General features: G+C 38.5%; 1 protein-coding gene across 1 annotated transcript in view; it reads right to left on the reverse strand.

Annotated features, from left to right (window-relative positions):
- The window catches only part of LOC120224856 (protein O-mannosyl-transferase TMTC2), a gene marked incomplete at its 3' end in the record, with an annotated part of 267,387 nt that overhangs the window by 102,203 nt on the left and 141,572 nt on the right, over nucleotides 1-23,612 (reverse strand). The window contains exon 2 of the mRNA XM_039223097.1: nucleotides 11,739-12,309. Within this exon, the coding sequence (XP_039079028.1) occupies nucleotides 11,739-12,309 (571 nt within the window). The remainder of the gene's footprint in view (nucleotides 1-11,738; nucleotides 12,310-23,612) is intronic.

Genomic DNA, 23,612 nt, shown 5'->3' on the forward strand with positions numbered 1-23,612 from the left:
TCAGTCTAAGGCTTAACCAACTGATCCACCCAGGCAACACCAGTGGAATTTACCCAGCTGATAGGTCTACTGCTAACGCCAAAAACTAACCTTGCTCTTGAGTCAGTGTGTGGTGCCTTGGTGAGTAGGAAGAGGGTAGAAACAAAGAGCTGCCCCAATATTTTTTTAATTCTCTTCTTCTAGACCAATCTCTGGCTCCACATCATCAAAGAGAAAATTGTTCCACTGAAGAGTAACCTACTTCAAACAGTAATACACTGTTGGTAAAGGCAATTAACCAAATTAGGAAGAAAAACACACTGTGGTTTCAGTGTCTTTGTGCTTAGTTTCTGGTAGCTACAAAAGTAAATATTCCATTTGAATGCAGGCTTAAATCAACCTATAGACTAGTATGACAACATGCAAATACTTAAGCACTTAATTGAATGATGGGTGGGGGGGTGTCAAGGAAAAGGAGGGGCCTGGGAGGAAGGAAACAAAAACAAAACAACTCATTTTCAAAAGGTATTCTAGAATTATTAACATTGCAAAGAGAACCTAGGGTAAAATAAGAAGGACTGAATCTTAATTAATGATTAACTTGAGGGATGGGTACACAGGTCCATTAACAACAGGCAGTCTTAACTGACAAAGAGAAAATTACTTCCATATTAACAGGTTTTTACAAACTGAAGTCAGGGAGGGAAAGTGTACAGTGACAGAGCAGTAGATGTAGGGGAGAAGGCTCTGCTCTCAACCAAGCCTGTGCCTAATTTCTGCAGACTTCGCATTTGTGGATAGAGAATTGCATTTGTGGATAGAGAAGGGGTAGCATGTAGATACAGAGTTGCTAATACCTCTCTCCCACAAAATCTTTATGGTTTTTCATGATACTGTATGGAGGTATCAATGTACATAAGTGGGTCCTAAACTTAGCTTTGCATCAGAATCAGAGGGAGAGCTTTTAAAAAGTAGTTTTTCTCCTGCTACTTCTCCACCCACTCCCTGTCAATGCCTCAAAATCAAAATGTAAGCAGACCAAAGATTCTTATTCAGTAGCTTCCAGTCTTGTGCTGCAGTCTCTGGTTTAAAACCGTCTCCCTGTGAGAGGCTGAGGACCATGCCAGTTTGGAGTATTGGAAGGAAACTCATGATGAAATGAATCCTAAAATCTTGAATCAGTCAACACCTGCTACCCACCCCCTATATCATCTGAAAACTGGATCAGACTTTTAAATACTGGGTTTTCTAAAATTAAAACCAATTTTACCTATTACAGACATGTCTCAACAAGCCAAAGTTACCAGGATTTAGGCTGCTGTAAAAATAATTTGGTCTGAATGTTATTAAGGCATCCAAAATATTTTATAAAAATTTTGGCAGCCAGATGCAGTACTGCTTTAAAAACAAAACTGTTCACTCTCTATTATCTCCCTAGGAGGTGGGGAAATAAACGGTTGAACACCACCACACCAACAAAAAAAAGCAGCCTCAATGTTTCCCTGAAAAGGTTTCTTATAACAGATTCTGGAATCAGCTGCAACAATATTGCCAGCAAGGTTTGGGAAAGAATAGGGAGAAGAAAGAGATTAACATTCACCTTTAGGTGATAACAGTGCTTCCTCTTTCTTCAAAGAATGAGACTTGAATGCCTCAAGCTATTGCAGCTACTGAACTAATCCTCCTTACTATAAACCTGGCTAAAGGGAATATACAGGCAACAGGGTGCTGGGGGAGGAGAAAGCAAAGCCCAGCTTCCCTCCATTTTCCGATATATAAGCAACAGCACCATCCTGAGCCTGAAGGGGAAAAAATCAGGCTATAAAATTACTAGTTGATGCTATGATACAAACAGTGATGAAAAATTAAGGAATGCCTTAAATATACTTGTTTTCAATAGATTAAACAAAAGAAATGATCAAATTGTGTGGTTCAGAAGAATTATCCTTGAAAAAAGTATTTTCGGGTTTTTTTTCCTCAATATTCTTTACATTGTCAGTATTGGTGAACAGGATAGCAAACACTCCATTTTTTCTGACTGACACTTCACCCTGTATCCCCGTAAGAAAAGCCACAACTAGGCTAATCGCTAATTGAGTGCCCTGAAAAGTGACAGATTAAAAGTTTGTTACTATTGAAATGTGGAAACACTGTGACATGCTGATGACCATGATATTTCTACAGGAAAGGAACTTGGTGGAAGAGTGTACATTGACTATATTCGTACCTAACAACCCTGCAAGACAAATATGATATTCCTATTTTACAGACCAGTAACTGATGTGCAAGCTGGTCAGTAATTTTTCCAAGGTCACAGCAATTTACATCTAAATCTAGCCGTTCCAATCCTGTGGCTTTTCAACAATAACCTTACTAGCACCTGTGTAGGAGGAGAGCACCCAAACACCCAATGGTTATGAAAGTACACAGCAGAGGTTTTTATAATATTAGGTATATTTAACTTTTTATCACACATCCTAAGATCTTAAGAAGAAAGAAACTACACTCCACAGAACACAGAAACTGGCAAATGTCTGCCCGACTTCAAATTAGGAGAAATATTAATTCTATGTAATTTGGAGTTTTACATTTCGTAAAAGCTATGGAAATATACTCAAATCATTCACGTATGACTTTGGTATAATCTGACTATAGAATACAAGCATGTCTTTATGCAATTTATTCTAATGGAACACATAACACAACATACACACACAAACACATAAGCCCTTTTAAAGGGGGAGGAGACAGAGTCAATACACTGAAAGTCTAAGAATGCCCTCTTAAAAGATTGGTACTAGGTTGGTACTACTAACAAGTATAACAACTCAAAATTCACAAAATTAAAATATTAAGATTTTTTCCTTTTTTTAGTTTTTAAATATGCAAACTATTTTTAAATACAACTGATACTGCATATAATCAAGAGCTCTATTAAATACACTTGGTACTTAGTTACAATTAGCAATATCTTAATGGAAATTCTAAATACTTTTTTCATTTCTTCTCTTATTAAAAACCAAGTCATTTATTTGTTTTTAATTGTCCTTCATTTTTTCTCCTGGTTTCCCTGCTGTTTGCTGTGAATCTTACATGAATTATAAGCAAAATGACAACCACATACCAGGTAGATAGGCACTGCAGATTCGCTTATCACATAAAAGAAATCTTTGCGATTTATTTCATCTCCTGAAATTAAATGAGTAAACATGTGGAGAGAGAAAGAAAGTGTCCTTTGGAACTGAAACACTGACTTCACTAATCAAGGCCATAATTACTGAGGAAACATGTATTAAATTCTGAATTCATGCTATTTCACTTGATGCAAGGGTTGTAATCAGACCAACAGAGCATGCAGGAACCATCTGGGTGCCACAGAGTTGTGAAGACAAACCCAGAGAACAAGGGCACATTGACCTTCCTCGCACCAAGTCACTGCATACTTTGGCTGCCTGTTCTCCCCTTTGGATTTCTCACCATTCTTTTTGAAAAAAGGAACACTGAGATCACTAGATATGAACCTCATGTAAACATGAAAACACACCACACCATGCAACCTTACTGCACTATCACATTTCATAAGTATTTTAACTATCAGTAAACTTGATTTAATACTCAGTTTTATCCACCCCACCTCCTACCTGACCAGGCCTTTTCAGGAATCTCTAATGCACTCCTGGAATGTGCCTTTCTATAGCTTAAATTTCACTTGAGAGGTCAACACTAAATTAGCATTTCCATTGTTCCCAGCATTTAAGACAGGAATCTGACTTCTAGGCAATGAGGATGATTTGAGATTTGTGCAAGCCACATTGTGTTTTTTCTGTGAAACTGACAGTACCCAGTGAGTAACCAGATAATCACGAGATCCCCGTCAGTCAATCTGATTCCTCTGAGGCAGCAGGTTATCGAAAATTGAGCCGAGTGATGTAATACGTATCCCAGACAGTATTATGAGAACAGCAGAGATGATTTCAATGAGACTCATTATTTATTCATCACAAGGTCCAATTTGCGTGTCATTTTCACCGATGGTACACAGAGTTAACTGGTTGAAATTCAGTGCTGATAGAGTATTTTACTCTGTATTGTAAAAAGGACCGTTTTGAAAATGTTTCTGTCTTCCTGTAAGAAGAAGTGCTAAACAAAGAGGGATTTTGTACTTGTGGCCATTCACTGTAACATTTGAACACTGTTCAGCAGAGCTGGAAGAACGGACACAGGAGAAAGCCCAGAAGGACTCCCTGTTTTTCTCATTAGGAGTATATAATAATATGCTAGATAGTATATAGTAAAAAGTAAAATAATCTAAGTTTGAAAAATAACTGGCCTCTTTTTTAGGCTAAAGAATGAGAGAGCAGGAAACATACTCACTGAATGAGATAAACCTCCTGAATCTGATTCTGTCTCCTCACCAAAGGGATCCTCTTCTCAGGTCTGTCCCCAAGGAAGGACACAGAAGAAAGCCTCCCAAGTGGCAAAACGGAGCTGGCCCGGACATCCCCAAGCCATTCCCATGGACCAGTCGAAGCACAACCACATTTAAAAACTATGCATCGTCTCCCAACAGCGTTGGGGCCGCAACATATCTTAAAAGGTCCCTATGTCATTATATATACTAGCTGTCACAATCTACCTTTCCTCATTCATTTTCCTGTCTAATTTCAAGCACTCTGTGGATCTGCCAAAAACACTGCTCAGTGGTCCCTAGGAACTTCCTAAGAGTTTCCCCTTGTGCGGTGCTCAGGCTCTCCCTTCTACTCTCCCTCACCTCTCCAATTATAAATCTCTGTATCTGAGCCACCATTCAGGGCCCTGCTCAAATGTCTCTGCTGCTGAAAGTGCTTTCTGAACCCCTCCACAGAAAGTATACCCCGCTTCCTCGAAACTGTCCTGTGCTCCCAGTGCCTCCCTTACAGCCTCCCCACTTTCCAGCTTGCATTTCAGCTCTATATTTACATGTACTATGCACAACTTCCTAGCCTACTCTAAAATGTCCTTAGGGGTAGTATTTTGTGCATTCATCTTTGAATCTCCACAAACTCTAATACAGCATCTTGCACGAAGATGAATCTTTAAAAACAACAACAACAACAACAACAAAAAGATAATCTGTGAATAGATCGCCCTTCCAAGTATTAACGCTCTAATGCAAGCATTACACGAACTGGCCAGGTAGTCAGCTTCCAAATTTCAATTACTCAACTTGCACTTAAACTGTAACCAGAATATAGAATCATCTTAAATCAGCTGAGCAAAGAAGGCAACCTGCAGAAATAAAATACCTTATTAATATTAATCTTTGACTTTCTGAATTGTAAAATATTTTTGAACCTCACCTTTATTTGTAGTGTTATCTGGTTAGCACTGTTGGCAGCTATTCAAAGTTTCAAAGTACTATAGGTCATGAATATTAAATGCTACAACAAGTTTACCGGGATGAAATCCAAATTCATTTGTAAGTACATGACAAATAGTCAGCCTTCCAGTTTCAATAATGCTAGGAAATACTGTGATCAAAATCGGAGTGTCTTGCTATATCTAGATTCTCATAAAGTCAAGTGTAAGGCAAATGAAGGAAAAGAAAATCGTAAGAAAGTGGGACTCTACTTGAAAGAGAGTGGCACAGATGTTGATTGAAGAAAATCAGAAACAGCAAATATATCATATTGCATTCAGCGCAATCGATAAGAGAGTCAGATCTTGAGTAAAACCACAACCTAGTCTAGAAAACAAAGGGACAGAGCTGCAAATGATAACATGTTGTGCCAATGCAATCCCCAGCAGCTAATCAAATAACAAAGAACCTGTGGATTCAATGTGTGAATACCTGTAGGCTATGCACCTCCCTTTCATGCTCTTCTGTACAGGGGGAGTCACATGAAATAGATGTTCAGAAACACCACCTAATATCCTCAGTGTTCCAACACTGACAAACCCAAACCTTCAACAGAACAGAAGCTCCCAGCCTCAAAAAACATTCTCAAGATAAACTCTGTAAATAGTTTGGAAATACATGATTATGTGTTAGTTTGTGTCTGATCACTGCATCTTGATGTAGAACCAAGCTTACCTAATATCTAAGACAAACTTTTTCACCACAGGCAACCTCCACCATTCACATCCTGCTTAGCATTAAAATGAAAAAGTTATTTCTAGACAGATATGACTCGTTTTCCAAAAGTGGCAATGCCTCTCCATTTCCTCTCTCACAACATAGTCTCTTCATTTTATTTACATGAAAAAGAGCTACAAAATTTAATTTTAAGAAAAGGAAGTTGCCCAGGTAATACACATCTTGGAAGCAACTATAGCAAAACAAAGTTAGTTATCTCTACAGAAATCCTTAAAAGAACAAACTAAAAGGGCTATTTTTCCAAATCAATTAGAGTTATTAGAATTTTTACACTGGTTTTCAGATTTCCCTTTTTTAAATTTTTTTCCCACCTGTACCTGAATAAGTGATTATAAAGCTAATAAAGGGAAAAAAGATGTTTCCACGTTAAAACACTTAACAGATGTTAAATAAGCACAGAAAATGGCCACTAGGCAAGCAATGACTGATGTTTGGTAAGTAAGAAAAATGTTGCTTTTGCTGATTTTATTACCCATGTACCTCCTGGGGTCATGGGAGACTTGTAAAAAATTTTGTGGGCAGATAAAAGTCAAGCATTTATTTGCAAGGCCAGTTTATGTGTGTTTCAAGGGCCACTCTCCCCCCCCTTTACTTTTTGACGACATAAAACTAAGTGAAAGTCATCTAAGAAAGGCTAATACAATCACTTGATGAGAAGTCAAAAAAACTTACTTTTCAACATTTTTCAGACATGCATTTCTTCTAATTCTACCTTCCAGACCCCACTAACCAGGAATGAAATCCTCATTTGTATAAAGGGAAAAGGATAGGATTTCACTTTAATATTTCAGGCACATATTTTTCAAAGGCAGTTCTGAAACAAGTGTGAATTTAATAATTTACTGAGTACCTACCATGTGTCAGATAGTGCACTAGATGCCAAGGATAATGTAGAAATACCTTAAACAGAATGCTGAAGCTAAGAATAGGAACATTAAAAAAATTAAGATGGTTATGAACACTCATTTTGTTCATACACACTTCTAAAGATTTTATATTTGGTGTTTTCTTACAAATCTTGCTAACTATTAAAAACAAAAACAAGGGGCGCCTGGGTGGCTCAGTCGGTTAAGTGTCTGACTTTGGCTCAGATCATGGTCTCATGGTTTATGAGTTCGAGCCCCACATCAGGCTCCGTGCTGACAGCTCAGAGCCTGGAGCCTGCTTTGGATTCTGTGACTCCCTCTCTATCTGCCCCTCCCTTGAACCCACTCACTGTCTCTCAAAAAAAATAAATAAATGTTAAAAACAAAAACAAAAAACAAATCTTAATTATTGACAACTGTATTATATTATTTCATGTCATATCCAACCATATTAGTTCATAAGTCATATTCTCTCAACAAGCACTTACTATAGAAGTTAAATGTGTTTATGTCTTAGCATACTCAGAATAGTGCCTAGCACATATGAAGATTATTTATTAAATGCTAAATAAAATATCTACAATATGCTAGGTCTGTACTATTTTTCACATACTTCAAAGAAAAAGAAAACTTTCATATTTCCTTTGCAGAACTGCAAGTCTTTTATACAGTATAGACATGTGCATCACCTGCATGAGCCTTAGAAGTCAAAAAATGGCAGCCAAGAATTCTGGCCAAATTCAGCCATCCAAAGGATTTTGTTGGGCCTAAACAGGGTTTATTTGTTTTTAAATTAGTAATTGATTTTAAATAATAAGAAATGTCACAGAAAAATCTAGAGGTTTATCTTCTTAGAAAAATCTCAAAAATGGGGCACCTGGGTAGTTCAGTCAGTTAAGTGTCCCACCCTTGGTTTCCACTCAGGTCATGATCTCACAGCCATGAGATCCAGTCCTACATCGGGCTCCACACTGGGTAAGGAGCCTGCTTAAGCCTGCTTAAGATTTTCTCTCTCCCATTACCTCTGCCCCTCCCCAGCTCACCTGTATGCATTCTCTCTCATTCTCTCTCTCAGAAAGGAAAGGAAGGGAAAGGGAAAAATCTCAAACTCTACCAAACCTAAACTAGTATTTTCTTATTGTAAAACTGGATGAAGAGGAGTCCTAGAGATGGGCAGAATCTTGCTTCCACAAGTCCCTTCTGCTTGGCCCTGGTGTACATTTGAGTTTGGGGCCCAAAATCTTTTTTTAAGAGGTGCAGAACTGAAATCAACACTGTGAAGAAAGAAGTTGAATGTGACTGTTATGAGAAAAACATTACTGATGAAACTATGAAAACAGAGAGCCTTGCCCCTCTGGTCCTAATAATTTCCAGCTTTAAGAGGTCTGCCATTTTGGGTTTTGAGTACTTGGCTGGTTCATTGGTTTGCATAACAGAGTTAAACATTTGTGCACTGGAGCTTTCTGTTTATATAAAAGTTATGTTTTAATAGGGCAGGGAAGTTTATTTCATCTGGCAAACCATGATGCGGAGTTAATTGGCAAGATATTTAAGATGATTTATTCTTTTAAGGTTGAAAAGGACCTTCTAAAGTCTTTTAATTCACTTCCTTCAGAGTCTCTTCTAACTCACCCCAGGCATAGAAATCTATATATTATAAAGACAGAATATGGAATTTTCTATAACTTCCATATGTAATCTATGCTAGTGTTTACAAGCCCCATAGTCATAAAATTCTAAATGAAAGTTTTTGCTTAAATATTCATGCTTCGGCCTTAGTCGATTCCTAAGTCATATGCTTTCAAAAAACCACTGTATGTTCAAAGACAAATAGAAGTTTATCTTTTGGCTTTCTCTTCCTTAAAATAAAGAATTACAATTTCCACTGATATTTATTCTCTCTCTTCAACTAATATGCATCAGGTGCCTTCCAAATACTGGGCACCCAGCTCACACTGAACATACCACAATTTCATATATTCTTCACAACATCTCTAAGACAGAACATGAACAGTCTCCATTCCCAGATAATGAAACAGGTCATTGAACTAGCTCAAGGTTACTCGGCCAGTGTGAGTTAATATTTGATTCTATGTTATTTTCTTCTAGGTAAGTCCTCTGACTTTATATCTGTTCATTCATCTTCACATCTTCACGATATAGTAAAATGATCGCTAAACACACACAAATAGGTATCCTAGTTCCAATGATTCTACCATTTTCTAGGCGATCTTCACACCTCTGGTGTTCTATTCCTTTGCTGGAAATAAAGGGATTGGCATAGCTGGTCTCTATGGTCCCTTGCAAATCTATACAATCTGTTACTGAAATGTTCTCATTAAGCTCATTTGCCCAAAATCTGAGAATGAAAGAAAAAGCGGGGTTGAGATAGCAGCTCTCAGATTGTTTTGCTGCTTCAACTACTTCCTTGCCCACCAGCAATGGCTGCCAGACAGTCTAGGCAACTTTCCATTTGGAAACTTCTCAGGACACCCAATCTTCAAAGCATTAAGTCCTTTCCCATGACACGGGGGTGCTTCACACTCTCTGCTGCTAGCAGTTCCTTTGCTAGTGACATTTCTTATTTTCTTCAGCAGGATGCCCAGTGAAAATTTAACTTCAGATAAGGGTGCCTGGGGGGCTCAGGTAGTTAAGAGTCTGACTCTTTGCTTCAGTTCAGGTCACAATCTCATGGTGGTACAGTAGTTCCTGAGTTCAAGCCCTGCATCTAGCTCTTGCTGATAGCACAGAACCTGCATGGGAGTCTCTCTCTCCCTCTCTCTCTGCCCCTCCCCAGCTCACTCCCTCTCTCACTCAAAATAAATAAATAAACTTAATTTTTTTAAAATTTAACTTCAGGGGCACCTGGGGCTGGTGCACCGTTAAGCATCTTACTGCAGTTCAGGTCATGATCTCACGGTTCCTGGATTCAAGCCCCATGTGGGGATCTGTGCTGACAGCTCAGACCCTGGAGCCTGCTTCAGATTCTGTGTCTCCCTTTCTCTCTGCCCCTTCCCCACTCACAATCTGTCTATATTGTGACAGATCTCCTTCAAAAATAAGTAAACATAAAAAATTAGGATAAAGAATAACTTATTATTATGGGTATGTCCCAAATATCGTATGGGACACAATTATGATAAGGATTTCTATCGGCAACTCTGTCCTTGAATGCTTAGAAAATTTCTTAGAACTTCAAAGGGTCCTAAAAGCAAGTCCTGAACTGATATATCAAAGTCATTTCTTATTTCATGAGACAGTAAAATGGAAATTCTGAAGAATGTCCAAGCACAATGTTTCACAGCCTATCAATGTGAAGTCTTGAAATACCCAGTGTCTTCGTCCTCAAATAGGTGTCACTCTCCACAGGGCAAATACCAGGATTTATACGTATTCTATTTCTATTTCCAATGAAACAAGAAAGCTTGCTATTGTTGTTGATGTGGTTTTAAAAAAAAAAAGATTTCGCTCCCTAAATCTCCCTGAAAGAATAATTAAAATTGATTTGAAATTAAGAGTTTGACTTTCAAATTGTGTTGTTTTTAGGCATCAAACTTCTAACCAGTTTTCTTTTAAAGTTTCAGCATATAATTGAAATCATAAAAGAACTTCATTAAGTACTTGATCTTGAGTTCTAACTGAAAAGATTATGCTTCCCCACAGAGCACTGAGCACAGCAGTAATTACTCTGCCTACTAAGTGAAATAAAAAATAGTCATTAAAAAATAAATAAATGTTTTTTCCTTTATTTTTTTCACTTCAATTTCATCCCAATTTGATTTTAAATAAAATTAAGAATTGAGAGGGTGAGGGGGAAGAAGTAGCCAAAACTAGAAGAGTTAACAGCTTTCTCAAGGTAAGTATCCAAATCACAGCTCCTCACTTAAGAGTCCAAAAGAAAGGAGGAGCTGACCTAGAACATGACCAAGATATGCAAGCATTGGCCAAGTGCATCCTTTATTCTAAAAGGCAAAGCAAGCAAGGGTAAGTTTATTATGAATGAGAGAATAGGGATATGGGAAAGAGGAAGCTTCTCAAGATGCCTTTGTCTGCCCAGTGCCTTTCCGTAGTAACACACTAGCCAAAAACTGGTTCTCTTAGGTGTATGGGATCTGAAAGTGCTTCTGTGACCTTTAAATCACACTGCATTAAGCCCTGAGGCAAAGGTCTTAATTGCCCTCAGGGCAAAATTTATAATAACTCCTTTCTGTTTTGACTCTTCTATTCTTATTCACTACAACAAGGAAGAGGTGAAGATGATTCATTGTTTAAGAATTTGAGCTCCCAGTGCACTGCAGAGAAGGGCTGTTTTCCAAAGTCAGATCAGGAAAAGCACTATTAACAAATGGCAGAGGATTTCCCCTCTATGGAGTTTAGCATCTGGCTCTATTATCAGCTCTGATACTTTTATAAATACACATTATAAGCAATTTACTGGATTACAGAGAATTGGGGCTGAAATAAAAAAAATAAAAATAAATAGTAAAGGTGCATAATCTTTATAAGGCAAAACTGTCCCGCTCCCAGAGCTCTTTGAAATCATGAAAATAAGAAACCCAAGAAATAAAATAATCAAGGAATGAAACCCCTGTTAGTAGGGAAAGGTCAAAAAGGACACTTCCACTTACTGAAGATCAAAACGGAGCTTATTTTAAATTCTCTTTGAAGAGGAACAAATTTGCTCTCTAAACGGGGAAAAAGGACCGGGCAAGGAGACTGCTCAGTAACCCAATGCCCCCACGCCCACAATCACTTACTTTGTAGATGGTAGGTAGGATCTGCTTTATTTTCAGCCTGTGAAAGACAAAGACATCATAAACTGCCGACACAGCCAGCACGGTCACTCCTTGTTCCTTCCACAGCATGCTGCATCCTGCGCACAGTCCTGTCCCCAGGAACCAGCCCCAAGTCCTGGCCGAAGAGCCTCTTGTAGAACAGTGTTTAATGTAGCAGAGCAAGGAGAGGAGAAAGAAGAGACTGGCCCCGACATCGGCCCGTCCCACGATTCCTGCCACGGCCTCCGTGTGGATGGGGTGAGAGGCAAACATCAAGCCAGCCATGAAGGTCCAGTAACCGTCCCCAAGCAGTATCTTGGAGAAGCTGGTGAAGACGCCAGTGACTGCTGCATGCAGCAGGACATTGACGAGGTGATAGCTCCAGGGATTCAGCCCTCCGATGGCATGGTTTAAGCGAAAAGAAAGGGTGCAGAGTGGCCGGTAGGATTTGTGGCTGCCGCTATGGGTGAGAAGAGTCCCCCAAAAATCATTGTAGAAAATGTGTGTCCAGGGAGTTTCTGGGAGGAGGTCTTGATTAGTCTTGATAGCGCGGCTAAAAAACAAAATGTTTACAAAAAAAAATCAAATACAAACTTCCGGAAAAATAAGAAAATACAGTTGACTCTTGTCCCACGTGGCAGTTAGGGGTGCCAACCTTCATTCAGTTGAAAATCCAAGCATAACTTCTGACTCCCCCAAAATTTAATTGTCTACCGTCAACCAGAAGTCTAACCAATAACACAGTCGATTAACACATATTTTGTATGTTATATGTATTAAATACTGTAGTCTTAGAGTAAGGTAAGCTAGAGAAAACATCATGAAGAAAATCATACAGGGGCGCCTGGCTGGCTCAGTCGGTTAAGCGTCTGACTTCGGCTCAGGTCATGATCTCACATTTTGTGGGTTCGAGCCCCACGTTGGGCTCTGTGCTGACAGCCAACTCAGAGCCTGGAGCCTGTTTCAGATTCTGTGTCTCCCTCTTTCTCTCTCTGACTCTCCCCTGCTCACACTGTCTCTGTCTCTGTTTCTCTCTCTCTCCTTCTCTCTCTGTCTCAGAAATAAATAAAACATTAAAAAAAGAAAAAGAAAAAAAGGAAATCATACAGAAGGGAAATGCATTTACAGTACTGTATTTATTGAAAAAAAAATCTATGTATAAGTGGACCCATGAAATTCAAACCTTTGTTGTTCAAGGGTCAAATGTGAATGACATTGCTAAGACATTGCCTTCTGGGAAGCTGTTATCCTGTGGATGATGGGATTCCAAGTATGCAGGATTAATGCAAATGAGCCTTATGGAAGCCTTTACATATAGATTGAATACAGACCCTCCCTTTAATGTTTACTAACACTACAATTAGGCTTGTAACTCTCTTCCTCAAAAGCTTTCTTATTTGTTCAAATGCAAATAGGTTTGGGGAATAAATGCAGTTTCTAAGGAAGGTTTAAGACTTACTAAGGCAGTTGTCAAACAACTGGCGTAGTATTAAAAAATTAAAAATTTAAAAAATCATGGGGTTGGATGGGCTAAAGATACAGATTCCAGGCACAGGTTGATGTGAGATCTGAGAATCTGTATTTTCTAAAAAGCGCAGTGCAGGTGTTACTAAGTGATCCTGGTGCAAAGATCTGCTTAGAGCAAGGACTCGCTCCCTACTAGAAAAGAAATAGGCCTTAGGTAGAATATCTGTGCCCAGAGCACCGCTTCTCACACACATAAATCACTGGGGGATCTTAACAGACAGGTGCTGAATCAGTAGGCCTGGGGAGTAGCCAGAGATGCCACAGTTTTAACAAGCTCCCAGGTGATGCTGATGCTATGGGTCCTTGGGCCACACTTTGAGTAGCAAGGGAGGGCTAGAGAGGCGAGGAAGAATGCCTCTCCCCTCATCCAAATGTTTCCCTTTCTTCTTCATTCTAGAAAACTTCAGCCTTTCTCCCTCTGAGTTTTCACAGGACTTGCAATCATCTATACCAAGTGCCTTGTGTCCTGCTTCTGAGAACTGGTATTCCAGGCCTGCATGCCTCGTATCTCCAAACAGACTTTAAGAAAGAATAAGCCGGTATTCGCTGAGAACTTGCTCTCTGCCAAGCACTGTAACAGTTTCCTTGGCTATATCTTGTTTAATCCTTAGAGTAAAGGATGAGGTACATATTATCTCCATCTCTCAAGTGAGCAAATGATAGTTAAGAATGATTCATCAGTAATAGTTGCAAAGTCACACAGCTGGAAACAGCAGGGTAGAGTTACATGACCCTTGCTTTTTCCACTCAGTTGCGCTTCCCAAGCTGTGATCTACCTACCACTGCAAGTATGTGAGAAGCTACACAGGCAAACCGAGTAAAAATTTTAATGGTTAGATTTATTTTAATGTGTATTTGAAAGGCAATTTAATTATCAAATCGAAGCTGGATTTCATAGATGTTTGCTCAGAATGAAGCTGTTAAAAATTAAAAAGTCAACGTAAAGACAAATACTAGGGAACCAAAGGTACTGGCATATGTGACAAGGTACAAATGTTGGTCTGTAAATGGTTCAGTCTGGAGAATTCCTGCTCTACGCCATTTTACCATCCAGAGAACAGGGTGGCATCTTGAACGTTTTGTATCCCTACTCCATCTCCGTACTTACAGAACACCAACAGAGGCACATGAGTTAGAAGGACAGAGAAATGAGATGGTCAAGATACGTATTCCATTATTAGAAGCCTCTTGCCTGGTGTGATGTCAGGGCTTTGGAAGGGGTGTGGGCATTTGTGTAGCTGAAGAAAATATTATAGAAAGCCACATCTAGCCTCTCCATCAGTTTGGCCTTTCACTGTGAGGCAGGTATGGTCAAAGGAATTTCTACATGAATATTACCAAAAACCAGGTTGGAAAAGCCCTGGATTGAGGGGAAACATGCTCTGTAATTTACCTGAGTAGCTCCAAAAACAGGAAAAGGCAAGAGATTCAAACAGATTAAAGAAACCCATCCAAGGTGACACAGTCAGAAAATAAGTTAGTGCTCCAGTTGGGGTAAAATGATGGGGCAATCCTCATTTTAAACTGCTTCTTTAAATTGCTTCCCAGTTCCCCTCTCTGAGCTTTAGTTTCTGTAAGAATAATAGTTTTACATTGAAAACAGTTAACAAACACTCGTAATTGCTCCTTTATCTTCTATATAGAGAAGCAAAGAACACTGCTTTGCCAATACCTGAGTGTTCTGGAGACCTGGTGCCAATAACATCTGGGCTCTGTGAGCTGTTGTTGTTATTATTCTATAAAGACTGGAGTACAATGTTCAAAAACTCCCTTATTAAAGTCAGCTTGACTCACAGTCTCTGAAATTAGATGCAGTTAGGGGTTAGAATTAAAACCTATCAAGAGTAGTCATGATTATATTTTTTGAGCCAAACACCATGCTAGTCCTTCTACATATGTTATTTATTCAAGAGAACTAGCTGACTTTTCTAGATGCTCAATAAGAGGTGAAAGGTCTATTAAAATCGTATCTTCAAAAATACTCAGTGTGGCACAGATAGCTGTTCTCCAATATCTGTTCTCCCCTTTTCCCATGCTCACAGATCTTTTAGTTTTCAGCTGGGTACACAGTCATCTGAAAAAAAAATTTCATTTCCTATCTTCCCTTGCTGCTAAATACGATCATATGACTTTTTTTTGGCCAGTGCAACACAAGCGGAATGCTACAGACTACTTCTAGAAAAGTTCCTTAAAAGAAAAAAGCTTAGCATTATTCCCTCCCTCCACCACTCCTCCTTGCTCTTGCTGAAGCACAGACATAATAGCAGGAGTTCCAGCAGCCATCTTGGGCCATAAGGAATTCTTAGGAACAGAAGTCATGCCCCGCAGAGCACAGCAATAAGACTGAAGAAACTGAGTTCCTAATATTGTAGACCGTACCAGCTCTAAGCTAACTACCTCCCCATTTTGTGTGTCTGAGAAATAAATCGCTATCTTATTTAAGCTGTGATGTTTTGGGCGTTAGGTGGTAGCAGCTAAACCTAGCCATCATGAAATCCTTTGTTAACAGAAGACCTACTATATCACAGTGGTTTGATTTTCCATATTTATTTTTATTTTTACAAGTCTCCGTGTATTGACTGTGTATTAAATGAATTTCCATATAAATTGGCTTTTAAAATATTAGAAACAGATGTTACTCTGGATCCATTAAATTAAAACACCCTGCTATGACATTCATCAAGAGTCTAACCCAGAAGTAACTGCTTAAGACTTGATGGGTTATAATTAAAATTTAAAAGAAATATGAAAAACTGCCAAACAGTATTGTCAGAGACAGGTGATTTCAAGCAATTCAGAATGAAAAGCCAACTGCCCTCTATCAAACATTAACCTAGATATTGATGTGAATTTCTCTAATATCAACGTAGAAACAGTCATGCCATTAAAGTCAGAGCAGTAGAAAGCTCGAGGGCAAAGCATTCTGGGAGAAGGCTTTGCTAACTCAGTGAGGAAAGCTGGAAAGCACATTTTGTTCAGGACCATAGTTCACCCTTCCACCAGCAGATCCATACAAGATAGAGAACCACGTTCTCCAAACCACGTTTTCTACAAGCTTCTAATTCAACTCCATAACCAACTCCACAAAGACTTTCTCAGGAGGAAAAAAAAAAAAAAAAGCATGCATGCTTTAAAGAAGTTATACAAAGTTGCCAGAATTTCTTATATCTATAGCAATAAATCTAGTCATTTACAGAAGCCAATAAGATATACTATACATCAAACTCTCACAAAACAAGGATTTCAAAACAAAAAAACAAAATTAACAAATCTCATAACTTTGCCATGAGAGAAAACGTTGCTGAGACACAGCCCTAAATGTATACTGTAGAAAAAAATTAGGGGATAGTGGAAAGAGCAAAGGAACACTTTACCCATGTGCAAAACATGCTATACTAAGGGAGACTTTAGTATGATAACATTCTCGGATGGGTGTTATCTGCTTAGGCGGTTCTTATTTAACCAATGAAAACTATGGCAAAAGACATGAAATAAGTACTAAATTGTACTGGGCTTTGGTATATAAGTCATGTCGCACATGCAAGTCAGTGATAAGGGATGTATTACGCATCCCTCACATCATATTAAGAAAATTACGAACCAAAAGGGCTTTAATAGAATCCAAATAATCTGCCAGCAAAAGGAGAAGTAAAGGTAATCGTTCAAAACGAAACATAATAAATTTTCACCCATTTGCATTTTCTTACAAGAGTCCAAAATGGAAATAGCAAACTCTCCTCTGCTATTTCTCAGCTAATGAAAAACCTTAACTCAAAACAAAATCTCAGGCTAATACAATTTCTTCAGTTACTGCTATGAATTGGTGTTGAAAATTCAGAAAGACACTAAGGAATTAGGAAATTTTCCATTCCAGGAAAGGTGAAGAACACTGGAGCTGCAGCAGATGTGAAAAAGAAACGGTTGCAGGCAGAATTCTCCAGAGAACACATGACTGCGAGACTGTCTTTTGAAGCAAAAAGACCCAGTCCCTCAAGTGTTCAAGGAGGTCTTAACCTGTTCCAGTTTTGTTCATTTGTGGCTCTTTGTTTTTGCTGCCTTATGATTTTTCCTTTAGGAAATGTTGACAAAGGCCAACACTATTGTAAAACTGATGAATGGTGTGACACTGCCATCCTAACTGTCCTTGTGTGTGTTTCTCTCACTCCTTTTTTTTCCGTCCGTTGACCTTTTCAGTCACAAATACCCGCATAAATGACCATGAGTCTGTCAGAGCAGAAAAGATGCTTCCATTCTTCAAACATCAAATGGCACCCTCTTCCAAAAACACTTTCAATTGTTCTATTGAAAGGTAAGGCCAAACTTTTAATTAAAAAAGTAAAAAAAAATTCAAATGACAGGCTGTAATTGGTTCTAGAAGAGAGAGAATAAAAAGAATGACCTTTGTTAACCTACCCTGCTTGGGTGCTACCCAAGGATGCCTGTCCATGCCCAGAAGGACAGTGAAATGCAGAAGTTAAAAAAAAAAATGGACTCCAGAGCCAGTGAAACTAGAGACTAGGGTACCTCAGTTTTGTCATCTGTAAAATAAGAATAATAACTGTACATGCCTTATGGGATCATTGTGAGGAGTAAATCAGTAAGCAGAAAGTACATCGTTACATGTAATATAATGTGTATATGTAACATCATATATGTAATATGTTAGCTGCTATCATTATCATATTAGTATTACAATCAACACCAAGCAAGTGATGCTAGCCTTCATTATGTTTATAGCCATCCTAATCTATCGATCATGGTCATGAGTATCTATCTCACTTAAAATTCCTTTAACCTTTAGTGACACTCTCAAGATAATAAACATCTATGAACTCTTACCTTTGGTCTTCAACACCTTAGTCTTCTGAGTTTCCTCCTCCCTTTTTGGTTACCTCTTTCTACCTCTCCTTAAGTAGCATCTCCTTCACATTTTTCTCCCAAATATGGAGCTTTCTCTCCTGGTTCTGTTCCCCGACCTTCTTTCTCTCTACACTTTCCACCTCTATGGTCAATCGTCTCCAACATCTCCAACTCAAGAGCTGCCTTCTCCAGCTATATCTCCAGCCTGGGTGCTGTTCATGAGCCTCCACTTCTATCTGCCTACTTGATATCCACACCTGAGTGGAAGCAAGAGTGATGAAATCCTGGTTCCTTTACTACCACTGGGAGTACTACCTTTTGCCACTAGTCTCTCTAAAGCTCAATGTCCTTACACATGGTTGACAGATAACAACGCTTCCCACAAACTGTTATGTTGAAGATCAAATGAAGCAATATTAACGTAAAATGTCTGAAAATTACAGAGCCTTGTGTAATGGATACTTGCTGTGGTTTGGGGCCCCTTCTAGTTAACAGTGTCCTATTTTTCTTTTCTTTTGAGAATAACCCACATTGACTTACAGTCCATATGGATAGGCTGCCCTGACCTCCTGATGAAAGGTCATCATGTGATTTCGTCAATTAATGTACTATAACCCATCCCCCATCCTCATTCCTGGACACAACTACTGATTTAGCAGAAAACCAGTTCAATCAGAGTCAAAAACAACCCCAAGAGTCTACTGGGAAAGAATATCATCTTTTGAGAATGAAATGAAATCCTAGGGCTGCTAGAGAATTGCCTGAAAACAATTTTAGTTTAGTTTAGTTTAGTTTAGTCTGCCTAAGAATGAAGCCAACACCAAAGAACCCAGATCTAGGAGACAAAGAGACCATTCCTAATGCATCTGGATCCCACCATGCTTGAAGCTAATAATACTACTAAATAAACCAATAAATACCCCTTATTCACTAGTTACTTTGAATGGTCATTTGGACACCTACAATCAAGAGGGTGCTAAACAAAACAGTATGTTGGAATTATTGGCATTGTTAGTTGCCCTTTTAGTATCTTAAACTTAGTGAGACCAAATCTAAGTAATTTTCCCCACAATCTATCTCCTTTTTCATACAAACCTCTCATCAGGTACCACCACGCCTCCAACACTGTCATCAAGTTTGTGCATGAAGGCTCCTTGTCTCTTGGCTCCTACATCCATTTTTAAGTTGGTTAAGGATATTGTAACACTGTTCAGAACCTCAGAGAAAATCCAACTTGCAAGTCTCCGTTGAATCCGCCTTTAACTTCTCTGTTCTAGTCTCAGTCAGGCTCTCATTATTTCCTGCCTGTACTGCTCAGCATGCTTACTAAAACTGCCTGTTCATCTTTCTTTCCTTCGGAGGCTGTTAAGTCCCCTCATTGAAGGAATTATGCTCTATGTTTTCTCCCAGTGCCCAACGCATATTAGGCTCATAATAAATATTTGTTAAACTGAACTAAATAGTTATCCCTGGCTGCTTTCTTTCCCCCTTTGATCCACTATATACATGCTGTGGAGAGAGAAACTTCCTGAAATATAACTCTAATACCACTACTCTGCTCCACAAAAATCCCTCATCATGCCCTATTTCTTACCATAATAAACACCCTTCATAGCCCAGCATTCATAGCCATCCCCATTATGCCTTCTAGGCCAATCTCCCATTACTTCTCCATATGCATCTTAATGTCATCCAAACTTCCCAGCCTCTAGGCCTTTGCTCAAGTCATTTCTTTCCTTCCTCTGTCAAGACTCTGTCCAAATATGCTGCAATCCCCCATGCTCGTTTGTGGTGCCACAGCCTCCCCCAATGTCTTTCACAGCTATTGTAGCAAATATGCTTAATTTTGACATTGAGTACTAATGCATTCTCATTAATAACTCCGACTTCTTACTACAATGAACAGGGTTCCTAAATGGGATAATAGGTGAAAGACATTTCAGAAGGAGGAGGAGGGAATCAACGTGTTGAAAATGGGACACAAGTAATTCTGATATTCCCTCTTCTATTCCCTACTGAAAATCATTGCCCAAAACAAGGAATTTTGTCATAAGAATATTATTTACTAAAAAAAAAAAAAAGAGAGAGAGAGACAGAGAGAGAATTATTTGCTCACTCATATTCATTTAGTCAGTGATAGTCTGGACAATTACATAAAGGGCAATGCAGATAGAATGGTGAGCAAAACAGATTCACTGACTTTGAGAAAACAGTCAGCCTAATAGAGGAGGCTAATAAGGGTACAGAGAGTTTCACTGTAGTATGAAAAATACTACTTTACCATGAAATCCTGACTGCTATAGGAGAACAAAACAGAAAAGCATGCAAAGAGTTACATGAAGGAGTAATGCAGTTGCAAAGATATTGCCAGGCTGATGGTCATTCTCACAAACAGGACAGAAAGTGGTAAGCTTGGGAGCTGTAAAAAGACTAGGTTAAGTTTGCTAGGGCAAAGCTTGAGGGATAGAGCAACAGGAATCACCAGCATTACTCTGTCTTGTACTAACGGCCTTCATAGATGGAAGGGAATTTAGCTGGATATCAATCTCCCAGTGGTCTTCAGGATTGCCTCAGCTATTGTCTTGTCAGAACTTACTTTATTTCCCCAACACACTGTTAACTTTTTAAAAAGTAGAAATGCATCTAATTTGTCTCTGGAGCCTAGCACACACTAGGCATTCAATAGATTTCTGATGAAGTCTAACTAGAAATGATTGGTACCAATAAACTGCATCCACTTTTTGGAAAAAAAAATTTTTTTTAATTCTTCACTGTTTTTAAGTATATAGGAAATTATCAATTTCATCTAAAAGTAGTTCACTCACTCTGGGCACTAACCTCTGCTCATTCAATGATAATTAACTGTGAAAAACCATCGGGTTAATTGGCTTACCCAAATGTCTTTGGCATTCATTTGCCACTTAACCTATAATCCCTTCATTAGAGTCCCTCTTTAGGGATAAGCCATTATATTTAGAAAGCTCCAGTTAATATGCAAATACTTGGCTAAGAGGATGGGGGAATGAGAAACAGTATAGCATCTAGAGCCTGTCTTAATTTGGGGATAAGCAATGTATTTCAGATTCCTTGAGAAACTTAAGGTAGAAAAAGTAAATTTCAGTGTTGGCTGCTGGACTGGTGAGAGCATCCTTAGGTCGCTAGGTCCCAGGAGAAATAGAAGGCACTAAGCTCTAAAATGAATTTATCATTTCACATGTAATACATTACTAAACTGGCTTGTTTCTATCTTGATCTCCCCCCTACTAAGATTGTAAACCCTTCAGTGGAAGAGATGATGACTTTCTAAACAACTGGCACTTTAATTTTTTTTTTTTTTTAATTGCCACTCTGTAGATGTTGAATGAAAAGAGGCTGCCGGAATAATAAAAGGCTGTTGTCAGACATCCAGGGGACAGGGCCACCAGTAATTGCCTGCTTTGTGCAAAGTTAAGTCGAAGAATGCTCAGTCTTGTTACTAAAGGAACATTCTTCATGGACCCCTCTTCCATCTCTTTAGGAGTTTTTCCTTTGAGCAATAAAGGAGTTTTATGAACTTCATCTAACACAGCAATCCTCCCCGGCCCTCCCCACAATGTTCCCTGCAGCAAAAAAAAAAAAGAAGAAAAAAGAAAAAGAAAGAAAAAGAAAAAGAAAAGTAAGCTTCTAATTAAAAGCAGTCCTGGCTGCAGGTAACCTACGGCTAGAGCTGCTAGAGATTCAGTCTCCTAGAGCTTCCTCAGATGAGGCACCTTCTCCCTCATCCAAGCCTAGAGTTTTCCCAGACACTCGTCTTCTCTTACTGGGAGAAAATGCAGAGAAGGAACCTTGGTTAAATTATTTTTCAAGTATCTATACTTCCTCAAATAAATCAATGCTGTCATTTTCAGAATTTCTATAGGAAATATCCAAGAAAAAACTTTAAGTGACCCTGAAAGCTAATTAATAATTCATTGGAAAGAAAAATGTTCATTTCTTTTTTTAAAAAATGCTTATTTTGAGAGAGAGAGAGACAGAGACAGAGACAGAGGGTGCAAGTATAATCAGGGGAGGGGCAGAGAGGTAGAGAAAGAAAATCCCAAGTAGGCTCTACCTTCAGCGTGGAGCCCAACGCAGGGCTCAACCTCACAACTGTGAGATCATGACCTGAGCTGATACCAAGAGTTGGGTACTTAATCAACTGAGCCACCCAGGTACCCCGGAAAAAATGTTCATTTCAAAATTAAATAGTCAGATGTCTAAAGATTTTTTTAAAGTATTTATATGAAAAGCATTTTGCGAGATTAGAGCAAAAGCTAACAGCCTGAAAATTATCAGGAAAACCACACTCCAAGCATTTAATTTCACTGATTAAAAGAATCCTCTATTTTAATATTAGCTTCTTAACACCTTAAAATATTTTCAGTGCCTTGCAATTTGTGTGACGAAAATACTAATATTTTTCTACACAGTGATTTGTTCACTGTATCCATACCATGCCATCCTGACATAATAAAATATTACAGTCACAACTGCCCTCCTTCACACTGTACTAAACTGAATCAGAGTCTCAAAAGCTTAATGAGAATATCCGTATTCCTATTTTTCCAGACTTGAAATTAGTACCAGAAGGAGTACTATGAGACTGTTTTGCTCCAAAAAGTTAAATCAAGTTTATGAACCACTTTTGTATACTACATTATATCATTTATGAATTTCAGTCAGTTTCATAGGTTTTCATAAATTCATAGGTTTATAAAAAGATGACTAATTTTTTTTAATATATCATACTGTTTTCCTTACAATGGGGTCTTGAGCATTAGTGATATATTTTAAAGGATGACTGTTTCCTTATAAATTTTTATTTGCAAAAAATTACAAATGTATTTCCTATTTCTTAGGAGAAGAAATACATATCAGATTGTAGTCTGTTTAATGAAGTTCAAAGCTTTGAAAAATGAACGGGCTCTACTGGGTCCCAGATTCTAAGAGAAAGAATACAAGTGTAACCATGAAGATTTCATGGAAGAGAGCATAGACAAATCCTGGCAGAACTAAGACTGAGATACCTCTTAAAGTCCTATTTATACTCACAAAGCAGTTCAACTGCTGTCATCAAAAACATAGCACCAGACATACTGTTGGAGAAATAAGGCTTTTGTGTGAAATCTAGTTTCTCTGAAACTCTGCAGGATAAACAGGAGAGTGTATGTAATTATATATGACGGTCTCTATGGTATAGTGCTTGTTTTCTTTTGTAAGGGCTGCCGGAACAAAATCCCACAGACAAGATGGTTTAAACAACAGAAACTTATTTTCTCTTGGTTGTAGAACGGAAAAGTCTGAGATCAAGGTGTAAGCCAGTTTGGTTTCTCTTGAGGCTTTTTCTTGGCTTGCAGATGGCCACCTTTTTGCTGTGGTCTCAAATGGTCTTTTTTGTCTCCGCATGTGCATTTCTAATGTCTGTCTCCATGTCCTTTTCTGATAAGGGCA

The sequence above is a fragment of the Hyaena hyaena genome, unplaced genomic scaffold (genome assembly GCF_003009895.1).
Source record: "Hyaena hyaena isolate Hyena2069 unplaced genomic scaffold, ASM300989v1 scaffold_1273, whole genome shotgun sequence".
Lineage (NCBI taxonomy): Eukaryota > Metazoa > Chordata > Mammalia > Carnivora > Hyaenidae > Hyaena > Hyaena hyaena.